A 12,376-nucleotide genomic window follows, 5' to 3' on the forward strand; every position below is an offset into this window, starting at 1 on the left:
TATTAAATACCTTACCCATATATTTTAATTTCTCCCCCTTTTTTTAAACTTATTTAAAGGTCGAAGGTGCACGCAGATGGAAACATATCTTGCAATTCAATCGATCATCAATTTTTATTTTAAGGTGTCAATCAAGTGAGAGTCAAAGAATTCATTGTTACATACTTTGGCTCAAACTTAAGTGATAACAATCTCTCTATTTTTCTGCATATTGCAGCTCAGTCTTCCACAATAATATAAATAAATTAAAACACAGAGGAGGCAAAATTGTGTGTGAAGACTAGAATGACAGTACATTTTTGAATCAAATTAGTTATTGATATCAATGACAAAAGTACGGATCTGCATGGGAGTGAGCTTGACAACAAAGTCCGTTTCTTCCTGAGCATGCATCTCCTCTTCACCTTGGTCAATATCATTGGATTCAGACCTCCATTTCAGTCTCTGAGAGTCCTTGAGCCAGTGATTCGCACCCAAAGTGGTTTCCCTCAGTCGAAGGATCTTGAAAGGCGTCAGCATATCCTATAAGAGACAACACAGTAAAGTTGACAGAAATGAAGAAAGAAAATTTACATCACTGAAGCTGCCGACGCGACGAGCAATCGCTTACCTGGACGTTGACGGTCACCTCCTTGGACAGCTCGTGGTCCTCGCCCTTCTCGACGAAGTGCTCCAGCCGCAGCAGCAGGGATTTGCCCTTCCAGGGCTCCAGGGTCAAGACGTGGACGTTGTGAGGGAGGGACTTCTTCAGACCGGAGAACTGCAAACAAACAAACCGACCGGAGCTCAGTATTCCTCCCAGTGACGCTGAGTCTCAGAGCAGGCGCGCAGCACACACCTCCATGTTGTACGTCTTGTGCCACTTGTCGAAGGTCATGTCCTTGTCGAGCGCGGTGAAGAAGGTCCAGGGCTGCACCAGCTTCTTCTGGGCCAGGATGCGCTCCTGGCCGGAGAGACTGCGGCGTCCCACGGCCTCGCCGTCGGCGCCGCCCAGCACGTAGTGGGTGCCGCGCGCTACGAGCCCGGTGCCGAAGGCCTCCTCGTTCAGGGCCTCGTCCACGCCGAAGGCGTCGTCGTGCAGCAGGCGGCGGTGAACCTGCAAAATGGCAAACCCACGGTGCAAGCGCCGGAAAATCGTGTTTTTCGAAGTCCAGTCTCGTTTAAGCACTCACCATGAGCTCCATCTCGCCGTCCTGGAGGCTGGATCCGCCCTGGGCGCGGTCAACGATCACGGCCACGGACTGCTTCTTGACGGGGTCTCGCACGCTGATCTTGGAGGTCACGGGGTAGTAGTTGCCGGCCACGGGCTCGGAGATCATCACCTTCCAGGTGGGCCTGAAGTTGCGCTGGCGCTTGAGCATCTCGCGGCCGTTGGAGTCGGTGTAGAACACGCCCTTGGTGTCCAGGTTGGTGCTGATGCGGCTGATGACCTCCTTGCCAACAAGGTCGTCCACAGGGACAGGGCCGACGAGCCAGTCCAGCTCCACGTGCTTCTCGCCAGCGTAGATGCGGATCACCTGGCTGACCCACTCGTTGAAGACCTGGTGCACCTCCTGCACCAGCGCGCCCTTGTACACCTTCATGGTGGCCTTCTCGGAGACGGGCAGGGCCGTGCCGTTGGGTCGGAAGATGTAGGCGCCGGAGGAGCGGTTGCGGAACTCCTCGTTGTTGCCGACCATGGCGGGGTAGTAGAGGAAGTCCTGGGCGACGCTCAGGTTGGCGCCGCCGACGCGCAGGTTGCGCACGCGGCCCGTCGCCTCGTCCAGCTCCACGCGCAGGTGCTCGTTGCCCACGAACAGCGCGTCGGCGCCCTCCGCGGCGCGCGGCCGCTGGTGCTCGTGGCGCTTGCCGTCGCGACTCACGTAGAACGAGCGGAAGCCCAGGGCGGGCAGGTTGTCCGCCTTGAAGACCAGCTCGTAGCGGGCGGTGCTCATGACGCGGCCGGGGAGGCGCAGCACGGGCTCGGGGATGGGCAGCACCTGCAGCAACCACACCGTAAACACCATCGAGACCGTCGACCCTTCCTCTCCGCCGCCGTCCTCGTCAACGTACCTGGGAGGCCTCCTCGTGGCCCATGGGGCAGCGCACGGTGTAGCCGGTGGCCTCGGGCACGGGGATGCGCACGAACTGCGACGTGCGCTGGCTCTGGGTGTTGTACACGGTCACGACGAACTTGTCGGCCTTCTCGGACACGGCGCACTGGCTCTGGTTCAGCAGCAGGCACGACTGGAAGGGCAGCAGATCGTCGTCCTGGACCTGGGCCGGCTTCTCGTCCGCCACCACCACGGACTCGTCAGACTCGGAGCTCGAGGAGTCCAGGCTGTAGCGGGGCACGCTGTTCTTGCGGATCAGCTTGCTGTCGGAGGGAAGTCACATTATTAGTTCATCAGGTCGCCTGCTCTGCGCCTCGCCCAGCCTCGGCGCGCTGGCCACTCACTTGAGCGCCGCCTTGGTGGCGATGCCGCACTCGTCGAAGCCTCGGGTCAGCAGGCGGGCATAGTCGTCGGCGACGTGCTGCTTCTCGGTACCGGTGATGGCGTCGTGGTGCTGCATCACGCCCATGGCCTCGCGCATCGAGTCCAGGTCCGCCATGTCCTCGGGGCCCAGGTCGGCCAGGGCGTACAAGTTCTTGCACACCTGCGGACAAGAGCACGGCGGCATCGTTGTACTAACCGAGCGAGAGGTGGTTGGAAGTGTCGCCCCCCGAATTAGAATCCTGACGCACCTGCAGGAAGTTGTTGCCGAGGCGCTCGAAGTACTTGATGGTGGGGCGAGAGGTGTAGTATCCGGTCCAGTAGGCGTGGGGGTCACTAGCGTAGGGGAAGAAATCGTCCTCCTTGGTGGTCCACGTGTTGTTGGAGTCGTGGACGGCCTTCAGGTAGCAAGAGGGTGTCGAGTAGAACAGGTTCACCTTCTCCTCCGCGGTCTGGTGGTTGTTGATGTACCTGGGCAAGCGGCCAGTGTGAGAGGACCTCGGAGAGGACCCAGAAACAATCACCAAACGTTGTACTTCAAAGTTTGAAACATCAGTGAGGACGTAAGCAAAGCATGAATGTGCAGGATTTACAAAGCAACGCGAATGCAAAGAAAGCTAGAAGCCATTTTAATGCAGCTGCCACTGAATCGCATGTCTCGAAGACTGCTCGCGCCTGGCGAAGATAGCTGTACAAATGTGTTTCATCCTACTTGGACTTCCCTTTCCCTCCCCCCCCCCCCCGCTTTAGCCCCCCTGCCCTTACCGAATGAGCTTGTCCATGTTAGTGAACCACATATCGGCCGCCTGGTACTGGAAGTCGTCACCCATAGTCAGGATGATGTTGCCGGATCGGAACACGGACGCCTGTTCCTGAATGTAGTCCAAGAACTCGCCCGCCTGTCGAATCCAAACGTCATCCAAATGCCATCAAAACGCGTGCAGCAGCCAAGCCTTCCACGGCGGCCCACGGCAACTTCGAGACATCTCTCCAGCAACTCGCTGCGCGGGGCGCAGGGACTCAAGCGTGAGGGGAAAACAGCAATTCCCCAACCAGAGCGCTCGCCGTGCCGCCCGGCTTACCGAATCAGCTTGTCCAAGTTGAGATACCACATGTCGGCGGCCTGGTACTGAAAGTCCTCCCCCATGGTCATGATGACGTTGCCCGTGGTGTAGTTTGCGGCCTGCACCCTCGCCAGGGCGATGAACTCCTTGGCCTGCACTAGCGCCCCGCACAACGTTTAGCAAAGTATGTACACACCCGCCTGCAGGGCAGGCAACCCATCCTGCTCAGGTAGCTCGACCGCGCCGTCGTCGACGCCTCGTTTGGCAGCCCTGCTTTCCAAATGGATGTCTATCTAAGCAGTCACGTTCTTGGCCACAAAGCCGGGGGCCGAGGCTAGGAACATGCCCGGTGCTGCCCCGCTGCGCCCCGCCCAGACACACACACAAAAGTAGTGATGGAGCACACAATGAACGACATTATTTACAATGGTGCGTGCAGGAGATTCAAGCGCAGTGCAAACAGTGTGCCAGACCAGTCCGTACGCCTGACCAAAGGCAGCGCCTGGCGGCGCGGTACCAGTGTTACCTGATGAGCTTGTCCAGGTTCTGGTACCAAAAGTGCGCGGCTTGGTACGTGAAGTCGCCGCCCATGGTCAGGATCACGTTTCCGCTGGAGTAGAACTGGGCCTGGGCCTTGACGTAGTTGAGGAAGTCTGCGGCCTGTTTGGGGCGTTCTTTAAATTACGTCAAGGAGGAAGTTTTGGCCGGCACGCGCGGACGCCAGACCGCAGCAGACCGCAGCCCGGTGCCCGCGGTACAGTACAGTCTCACGCGAGAGAGACGGACAATCGGCGTGACGAGTGGCCGGCAGAGCCAGGCAGAGCCAGCAGCACGCCGCCGTGGCCGTGCCGCCGCAGTCCGCTAACAGAGATTAATACGGGATCCGACTCTGGAAGGAAACGCCGCCACACACGCACAATCCGACGGCCGGGCTCATTGTTCTCCAAAAATACAAGGATGAGACTCAATTAAACATGAACAAGTCGGCCCGAAACAAAACAATTCCCCTTCTTTCCGCTATCGAGCCTCGGTGCGCGCGGCGGTGCCCGCGGTCAAGGAAGCCGGCCCGATAGGCCGAACGAGTTTGCCCTCGAAGGCTGTCTGCACTCGCCTTGGTGACGATGTTGTAGTCGGGGCTGCGCTTGTCGTCGATGATAGGGTCGTCGGCGCAGAGGACGTCGAAGCAGAAGCCGGGCGGCGGGCTGTACGTGTTGTAGAGCACGCCGGTGAACAGCTCGGCGGCCTTGCCTGTGGCAAAAGGGAGCCTCAGCACGTCGCCGTCAACGCACGCGCACCACACTGTAAGGTTAGCCTACCGAGGTTGGGGCTGCCCCTCCACACCATCTCGCCCTGCTGGGCGCCCAGGCGGTGCAGCTTGTCCTGGTAGTCGAGGCGCCCGAAGAACAGCCCGTCGTACCCCATCTGCGCGAAGAGGGAGGCCTGCTCGCGGGAGTGGCCGAAGGGGTCGATCTGCCAGCCCACGCGGGGGCGCGCGCACTGGCCGAAGGTCTCGTTTAGCTTCCTGCACGGAAAAGGGAACGTTATCGCACGCGGGGCCAAGATAGGTCAACAAGGATGGCACTCGCTAGCCTCACCTGAGTCCCCAGGTGAACTGGTCGATGATGGACATGTAGTTGGTGACGGCCTCGTCGTTCATGGACCAGGCGCCGCCGATAAACTCGAGGCGGCCGCTCTCCACCAGTTTCTTGACCTGGTGGCGGCGAGTGTCATGCTGGTTCTTCCACCACTTCCAGAAGAAGGCCGTCTCCACGTAGATGAACCTGCGCAGAGGCCGCCAGAGTCAGCCGCCGACAAGCCCTCCCTTCCACGTCTCCATTGCCGAGATTCCGAGAGTCGTTTTCGTCGCTCTGTCTCCCTCGCACCTATACGGGGCGCCCCGTGAGTGCGAGGAGAGACAGAGCGACGAAAACGACTCTCGGAATGAGTGTGCTGAGTGTGTGCTCACCTCTTGTTGGGGTCATGCAGCAGCTCATTCACGACCGAGTCGATGATGTACTGCACGCCCGCCTTCTGGGTCATCGACCTGCCTGCAGCCGACGGAAAGCAGAGCAAGACGTCAGGTTTTTTGGCGCGCAATTAGAAATGGCGGACTGCGGTTGGCGCCCACGCCGCGACCGCAGCGCCCCCTCGCGATGGAGGTGTGAACCGCAGTCAAGTGGGGCGGATGGCGGATGGCTGCGGATGGCGGTCCTGTTTAGTACCGTACCGCGCCGCCAGCAGACTGATTCCGAGAGTCGTTTTCGTCGCTCTGTCTCTCTCGCACTCATGGGGCGTTCCGTGTAGGTGCGACAGGGGCAGAGCGACGAAAACGACTCTCGGAATCAGTCTGCACTGCAGCACCGCGCAGTGCCATCACGAAAGTGAAGTTCGCACCGCAGAGATGAGGATCCCCCTTCCCCTTCCAGAAATGGGATACAGGGCACGTAGAGGATGGCACCGCGTTTTAAACTCCACACTTTATGCCCAGGGCGTGCTGAGGACTTCCCCCGCGCGGTCAGACAGACAGACGCAGCGGGAGTCCACTACTCACTTCCATAGTAGTACTGGTCGACGGTCTTCAGCCAGCCGACGTCGTCGTGGGTGTGGGGCACGAGGTGCACGTTGAGGAAGCCGGGCTTGGCTTTGGGGCACGACTGAAACAGTCCAGAAAACACACATGATGAGGCTTTTCCAGCGCAGTGTTTGGACGAAATGGGTGACACCGGGGGGACGGGGCAGCGCCACACAGTGGCTTAGAAGACCAGTGGAGGTGGCCAAAATTAGACGCGTTTTGAGCTCCAATCGGGACTTGAACCGAACGTGTGACCCCACCATGGATTGCTCTCGGATGGAACGAGGAATCCATTGGTGGGGTCGCACGTTCGGTTCGAGTCCCACTTAGCGACTCTGGAGCTCAAAACGCGTCAAGGGATTTGGCCGCCTCTACCGGTCTTCTGTCCCACTGTGCACCGTCCAGCCGCGGCAGGCAGGCAGTGATTATAGTGCCGCCAGGTTTCTTCCCGACGTGTGCGGCGCGGCGCCCCGCGACTTTCAGTGTGGCGGAACGGGGACGCGGACCGCGCGCTAATCCATTTTATTCGTCGCGCGGCGCGGCGGCGCGGCGGGAGGCGGCCAGGACGGCGAGGGCGTGCGGCCTGGGGCAATTACAGCCGCCACCGCGACCACGCCGTCGGACAAGGACCGGGCCGGAACCTCATCTCATGCGGCGGATTTCCAAGTCCTGCCGTTTTACGACGCGGTGCCGTCTTACTTTCCAGCCAAATCAAGCCGCCGTCGGGGCGCGCCGCGGGCCGGCCGACCGCAGCGTCGCCAAGAAGGGGCCGCGTCGCCGCGCCGCGCCAACGTCAACAAGGCCGGGCCGGCGAAAGCCAGCACACTGATTCCGGGAGTCGTTTAGTCGCTGCCTCTCTCGCACCTGTATGGCGCGCATTAGGAGTGCGAGAGAGACAGGCCGACGAAAACGACTCTCGGAATCAGGCTGCAGGGCTGCCATTCCGGACTGTGGGGGTCCCACCGGAGCTCCGCGACGACGAAGGCGACGCACCCTGGCTGCGGTCGCGTCCAGCGGCCGCCGAAACGAGAGCACGCCGCCGGGCGGAGCACTCCGGACGCGCCGCCCCGGGCACAACAACAAGGCCACACGCGCGGACGCGCGGACGCACGCAGCACCGCGGCGTGATTGAGACGCATCGGGAGGACGTGGGAATCGTGCTGCACATCACTCTCTCCCCACTGTCTTGGCATCGGCAAGGCATCGGCACCGCGAGGATGCCGCCGGGCGCGCCGCACAGTGGGCCAGAGGACCGGTGGAGGCGGCCGAAACTCTAGACGCGTTTTGAGCTCCAGAGTCACTACACAGGTCTAGAATCGAACGTCTGACCCCACCCTCGTTCGGAGAGCAATCCATTGGTGGGGTCACACGTTCAGTTCGAATCCCAGTCAGCGACTCAGGAGCCCAAAACGCGTCTAGAGTTTTGGCCGCCTCCGCCGGTCTTCTAGCCCACTGTGCGCCGGCCGGTGTGGCTCCATTTCGTCTAATGTCCGCGTCGTGTCCGTCTCATGCCTGCCGTGGCCGTGGAACCGGCGCCCATTCGCTGTGCATGGCCCCGTGCATGCCCTCGCCCCCACCGCGGAGCAGCCCCGCGGGCCGAGGGTCGTTTTCATCCCTCTGTCGCTCTCGCACTCATGCGGCGTCTCGTGTAGGTGCAAGAGAGACAGAGCGACGAAGACGGCTCTCGGAATCGGTGTGCTGCAGCCAGGCGGCTCTCGCGTCGCGGTTGCCCACAAGTCATCTGCCCGGCCCCGGCGGCCCCCGCGCTGCCCCAGCCCCGGTAGGGCTTCATCCTGAACACAGCCGGCTGGTCGGTCAATGCGGGAGACCGCAGCGAAAATCAAAACGCACCAACGGTATTATCTGCTGCTTATCCAAATATGTTCCGGGCCCCCAGCGGGACTCCGCTCCAGCGCGGGGCGAGGGCCGGTGGCCGGGCCTAGCGGCCACCTGCCGCACTCAATCCGAGAGTAGTTTTCATCGTTTTCTCTCGCACCTACATAGCGCGCCAATGAGTACGAGACAGACAGAGCGACGAAAACGACTTTCGGAATCAGTCTACTGCCGGACTGGGGCGCCGGACTGGCTGGCGGGGCAGGGCGTGGTTTTCACGCGGTCCATTCGTCACTACTAGGATAGGCCGATCCAGGTCCCGGGGCCCGGTCCGCCGAGCCTCGGCAGCCGGCAGCCCAGGCAGCCTCCGGAGCAGGCAATCGGCACCAAACTTTAAGCACCGCCGTCGAGTTCCGCTGCTGGTCCCAATCAGCTTTACAGCCGCGGGCCACCGTGCTGGAGCCGCTGGAGCCGGCCGTGCAGGCTGTCCGGGCTGGAGCCTGGAGCGAGGCCCGCCGCGCCACGCCCGGCACGGCCAGGGCCTCGCTGTTGTTGTCTAGGACGGCCGGACGCGATAAGCCCAACCCCAAATTGTGCCGATCGACGCGCCTCCTCGCGATAACGAAGTGCCTGGTCGCGGACGACGTCGTGCAGTGTCGCAAGGGCGGCCAGCCAGGCCGCCGTCGCACAGTGGGCCAGAAGACCGGTGGAGGCGGCAGGCGGCCAAAACTCTAAACTCGGTTTGAGCTCCAGAGTCGCTGAACGGGACTCGAACCGAACGTGTGACCCCACCAATGGATTTGCTCTCCGAACGAGGAATCCATTGGCGGGGTCACAGGGGTCACACGTTCGGTTCGAGTCCCATTTAGCGACTCTGGAGCTCAAAACGCGTCTGGAGTTTTGTCCGCCTCCACTGGTCTTCTGGCCCACTGTGCGTCGGGCAGACAAAGCGTTGGCCGGGGCAAAGGGGTGCGCCGCTGCGCCGCCGGGAAGTCACTCACTCCAGGCATTCCGCAAACAGGTACAACGCAAGTCGGAAAGAAAACAAGACAGCCGCTCTGCGCCGAAGGCTTGCCAGAGGCCCACCCCTCTCCCGCGAATCCCACTCCGTGTGAAAGCTAACTGCCGGAAAGCCAACAATACTCTTTTCGGCGCGCGGGCCGCGGCGGCGGGGTCTTCTTTTTTCGGGCCAGTTCGGCGGCCGGTCCATCATCGGTTCGTCCATCATGCTACCGCGCTGCCGCCTTTGTCGAGCTCCGTGCGAGTGCAAACAAGCAAACGGCAGGCCGGCGGTAACGAGCCGCCGGGCATCGCATTGGCCTCATTCATACAGGACAAGCAGCAGACTGATTCCGAGAGTCGTTTTCGTCACTCTGTCTCTCTCGCACCTGTGCGCGACGCCCCGTGAGTGCGAGAGGGACAGAGGGATTCGCGGAATCAGCCTGCAGATACGGCCGTCCTGCGTGCGAAATGCGGAGGAACGCGGCGAAACGCCGTAACGAGCTTCGGGCTCATTATCAGTGTAGGTTGGCTGGTGTATCGCACTTTGACTGCGCGAGACAACTCGACGCGCTTATCGCCCGATCGCTTTTCGCGCACCAATTAGGCAGGGAAACAAAAACAAACTGGACTCGGCTCGGCACTGGAGCCCCGGCGTGGCCCGGCGCCCCGGCGAGCAGGTGGCGGTTGTTGTTCCAGGATTAGGCGCTCTTGCTCTAGGTGAGGCGGCCCGGCCGGTTTCTCATTCGCAGAGCCGGCCGGTGCGGAGGCCGTGGTGACGGCGGTGACCCCCACAATGATAACATGGCGGTCGAAGGTCGCGGCGTCGCGGCCGCCATCGGCGGAAGCGGCCACAATGGTCCACTTGGCGGACCTGGCGCGGGAGCGGCGGCGTGAAGAAGACACCAGACAGACTCACTTCAGCGGAGTCGTGCGTTATGCATTATGCATGGGCACGTCGGATTAACAACTCTAAGTCGCTCTGCCAGGCTGCCGATGAAAACACTCTGGCGGAATAAACGCCTTTCTTCCCGCTTGGGCGTGCACGTTGAGCGAGATCGGCAGGCGGCGTGCGGACGTCGGTGACCCCGTCGACCTCGCACTATAAAATCGAAATCGCAGGCGGACCAAGTCGTCATCGCGGAGGACGCCTGCAGTGCACATGCCAACCGGCAGCGACCGTTACCTTCCTGGAGTACACATCAAACTCCACACTTACGTCGTAGCCGCAGACGGGGCTCTTGTCCTCGTGGGGGCGTCCGAGGACGAACAGCGGCGCCGCCAGGGCGAGCAGGGCGACGACGGCCACCCTCTGCATCGCCATGGTGACTGACGTGACGACGACGGCTCTCTGGTCCGGCCGAGTGCGGACTGACCGACGGGACTGACCCGGTCCACCGCGGTCACAGTCTGCCGCTGTGCCGCCTCACACACACACGCGCGCGGTCACTATCTCACTCACACAGACGCACAGTGAGTCGGAAGCAAAGCGGAGCAGAGCGCCAAGCCGACCGGACCGGGCAGGCCGGGCGTGTTTGGTTAGGACAGGACGACAGTGGCAGAGCGCGGCGGTGTTGGATGCGGCTGCTCCTGCCGCCCGCCAGACACTACCGGCGCAGTCCGCGGCCCGCGTTGCGCGTCCGCGCCGCGCCCGGCTTGCCGCCTCGCCCGCATCGCCACGGCGCGGCGCTGGAAGGGGCAGGGAAGTCCAAAGCCCCGGCCTGCCCCGGCCGGCGACAAGTGGCAGCAGGCCACAGCGGGCTGCATCGCACGGCGTCGGCCTGGCCGGAACGCTGGAACTTGGCCTCCTGGAGAGGGTCCGCTGAAGCTTGCTGCAGTCCACGTGCACCGAACCAGGTGAGGCCGTGCGGGCCGTGGCTCAGGGGGAGTTTCGACGCGGTGCAAGGACCCACCAAGCGACGTAACTCGGTGACCGTAGGCCGCTGGATTATGGGGAGGCTCGGGGAGCGGTACGGGCCGAGCCATCCTGGACGTCCTGACCGTCCTGGGCCACGAGCCACGACTCGACCTAACAAGGCCGTCGCTCGAGTCCGGTCGGTCCGCCCCAGATACAGAGGTTGCTGCGCATCGCGGCGCATCGCCGGGCATCACGGGGCCAGTGGCCGCGACGGTGGCCTCTCGGGGTGACGAGTATGTGACTGCCGGCTGTCACGCTGCCACACTGTCACGCTGTCACGCTGTCGGGAGGACGGCGGCGCGGCACTGGATGGAGCCTGCTGGGATAATGACGTACGAAAACTATTACCGCGTTCCGGGCATTTCCAGGTCGTTTGTCGGCCGCCGTCATCTAGTGCATCAAGTGGCAGCGCGTCGAGCCGCGGCCGGTGCGTTGCTGCAGCGGGTTGTCGCGGTGGTGCGCGGCGGCGGCGGCGTGGAGGGAGCGGGGCCTCATTCCGAGGGGCCGCATCGTCGCTGTCTCTCTCACACCCCTGCCCTGCACGGAGGGGAGAGTGCGAGGGGCGGCGAAATGATGTTCCGGAGTCAGGTGGCGGTGGCTGGCAGGACGCGCGGGTAGCACGTAGCACCCACCTGCCTCGGGGTGGCTCTGGCTCTGTTGCACGCATTCCTGTGGCGACCTGGCCCTGGCGGGTCTTTGGGCCTTTGGGCAGGGTGGCCGTCTCAATGTGCACGCACAACACCGCCACAGTGCGCCACGTCGCAGCGACAGCGCGAGTCCGCGAGGCAGCTGCGCGCGTGCCGCGCTGCGTGCCACGCCGTGCCGCGCTCCAGATCGGCGGAGAGAGACAGAGAGACGGCCGCGGGGAATTCCTCTCGGGGAGCAAAGGGTCGGTGAAGGGTGTGCGACGCAGTGCAACGCAGTGCGACGTGTGCGTTGTGGCGGCCCAGCCCGCCCCACTTTCCCCGTTAGCCCCGCCACCTGCCCGTCGACGGGACGACGGCCCACCCGACACGTCGTTAAACTTTCGACACGTGTGCGTGCATGCGCACTGCGTACTTCGCACTGCGTACTGCAGAGTCTGATCGGCCGCGCGGCGCAAACACCGCGCACGCGCTAAATGCACACAATGGGCCGTGTCGCGCGGCGCTTATCGACTTTCAAGCACCCGACACGTGCCTGCTGCCGCGACCGCTGGAGGCGCAGTCCAAAGCGAGTCTTTTGATCGGCCAGATTTCCGACCGGCCTCCCGGCGCAGAGTGGGCCAGAAGACCGGCGGAGGCGGCCAAAACTCTAGACGCGTTTTGGGCTCCAGAGTCGCTGAATGGGATTCGAACTGAACGTGTGACCCCACCAATGGATTGCTCTCCGAACGAGGAATCCATTGGTGGGGTCACACGTTCGATTCGAGACCTGTGTAGTGACTCTGGAGCTCAAAACGCGTTTAGAGTTTCGGCCGCCTCCACCGGTCTTCTGGCCCACTGTGCGGCGGTGCTCCCCGCCGGCGCTGTCCACA

The 12,376-nt window shown here is 62.4% G+C and overlaps 1 protein-coding gene across 3 annotated transcripts; it reads right to left on the reverse strand.

The window, feature by feature from the left end:
- Positions 1 to 95: 95 nt before the first annotated feature.
- Positions 96 to 10,552, reverse strand: LOC117649128 (lysosomal alpha-mannosidase-like). Of its 3 annotated transcripts, none has more exons than XM_034391589.1 (14): positions 10,162 to 10,552; positions 6,090 to 6,192; positions 5,505 to 5,586; positions 5,134 to 5,319; positions 4,855 to 5,060; positions 4,650 to 4,786; positions 3,557 to 3,690; positions 2,726 to 2,945; positions 2,438 to 2,637; positions 2,053 to 2,356; positions 1,173 to 1,979; positions 839 to 1,096; positions 611 to 760; positions 96 to 522 (listed from the first exon to the last, which is right to left on the reverse strand). In XM_034391589.1, exons 1-14 carry the CDS (start codon positions 10,264 to 10,266, stop codon positions 310 to 312), a joined length of 3,105 nt encoding a protein of 1,034 aa, XP_034247480.1. In that variant the 5' UTR covers positions 10,267 to 10,552; the 3' UTR covers positions 96 to 309. The 3 variants fall into 3 exon arrangements, with proteins under 3 accessions (XP_034247480.1, XP_034247478.1, XP_034247479.1); XM_034391587.1 differs by lacking the exon at positions 3,557 to 3,690 and adding an exon at positions 3,240 to 3,373 and having other exon boundaries at positions 10,162 to 10,551; XM_034391588.1 differs by lacking the exon at positions 3,557 to 3,690 and adding an exon at positions 4,065 to 4,198 and having other exon boundaries at positions 10,162 to 10,551.
- Positions 10,553 to 12,376: the final 1,824 nt, after the last annotated feature.

The sequence above is a fragment of the Thrips palmi genome, unplaced genomic scaffold, assembly GCF_012932325.1.
Source record: "Thrips palmi isolate BJ-2018 unplaced genomic scaffold, TpBJ-2018v1 HiC_scaffold_4, whole genome shotgun sequence".
Taxonomy (NCBI): Eukaryota; Metazoa; Arthropoda; class Insecta; order Thysanoptera; family Thripidae; genus Thrips; species Thrips palmi.

Excerpts from the sequence above, each read along its gene's own strand:
- LOC117649128 (XM_034391589.1), bottom strand. The coding sequence starts at position 10,266 with ATGGCGATGCAGAGGGTGGCCGTCGTCGCCCTGCTCGCCCTGGCGGCG. Across the intron at positions 3,691-4,649 it reads ACTACAACATCGTCACCAAG|GCCAAGGAGTTCATCGCCCT; the intron begins GCGAGTGCAGAC and ends GCGCTAGTGCAG. Across the intron at positions 2,638-2,725 it reads TCGGCAACAACTTCCTGCAG|GTGTGCAAGAACTTGTACGC; the intron begins GTGCGTCAGGAT and ends TCTTGTCCGCAG.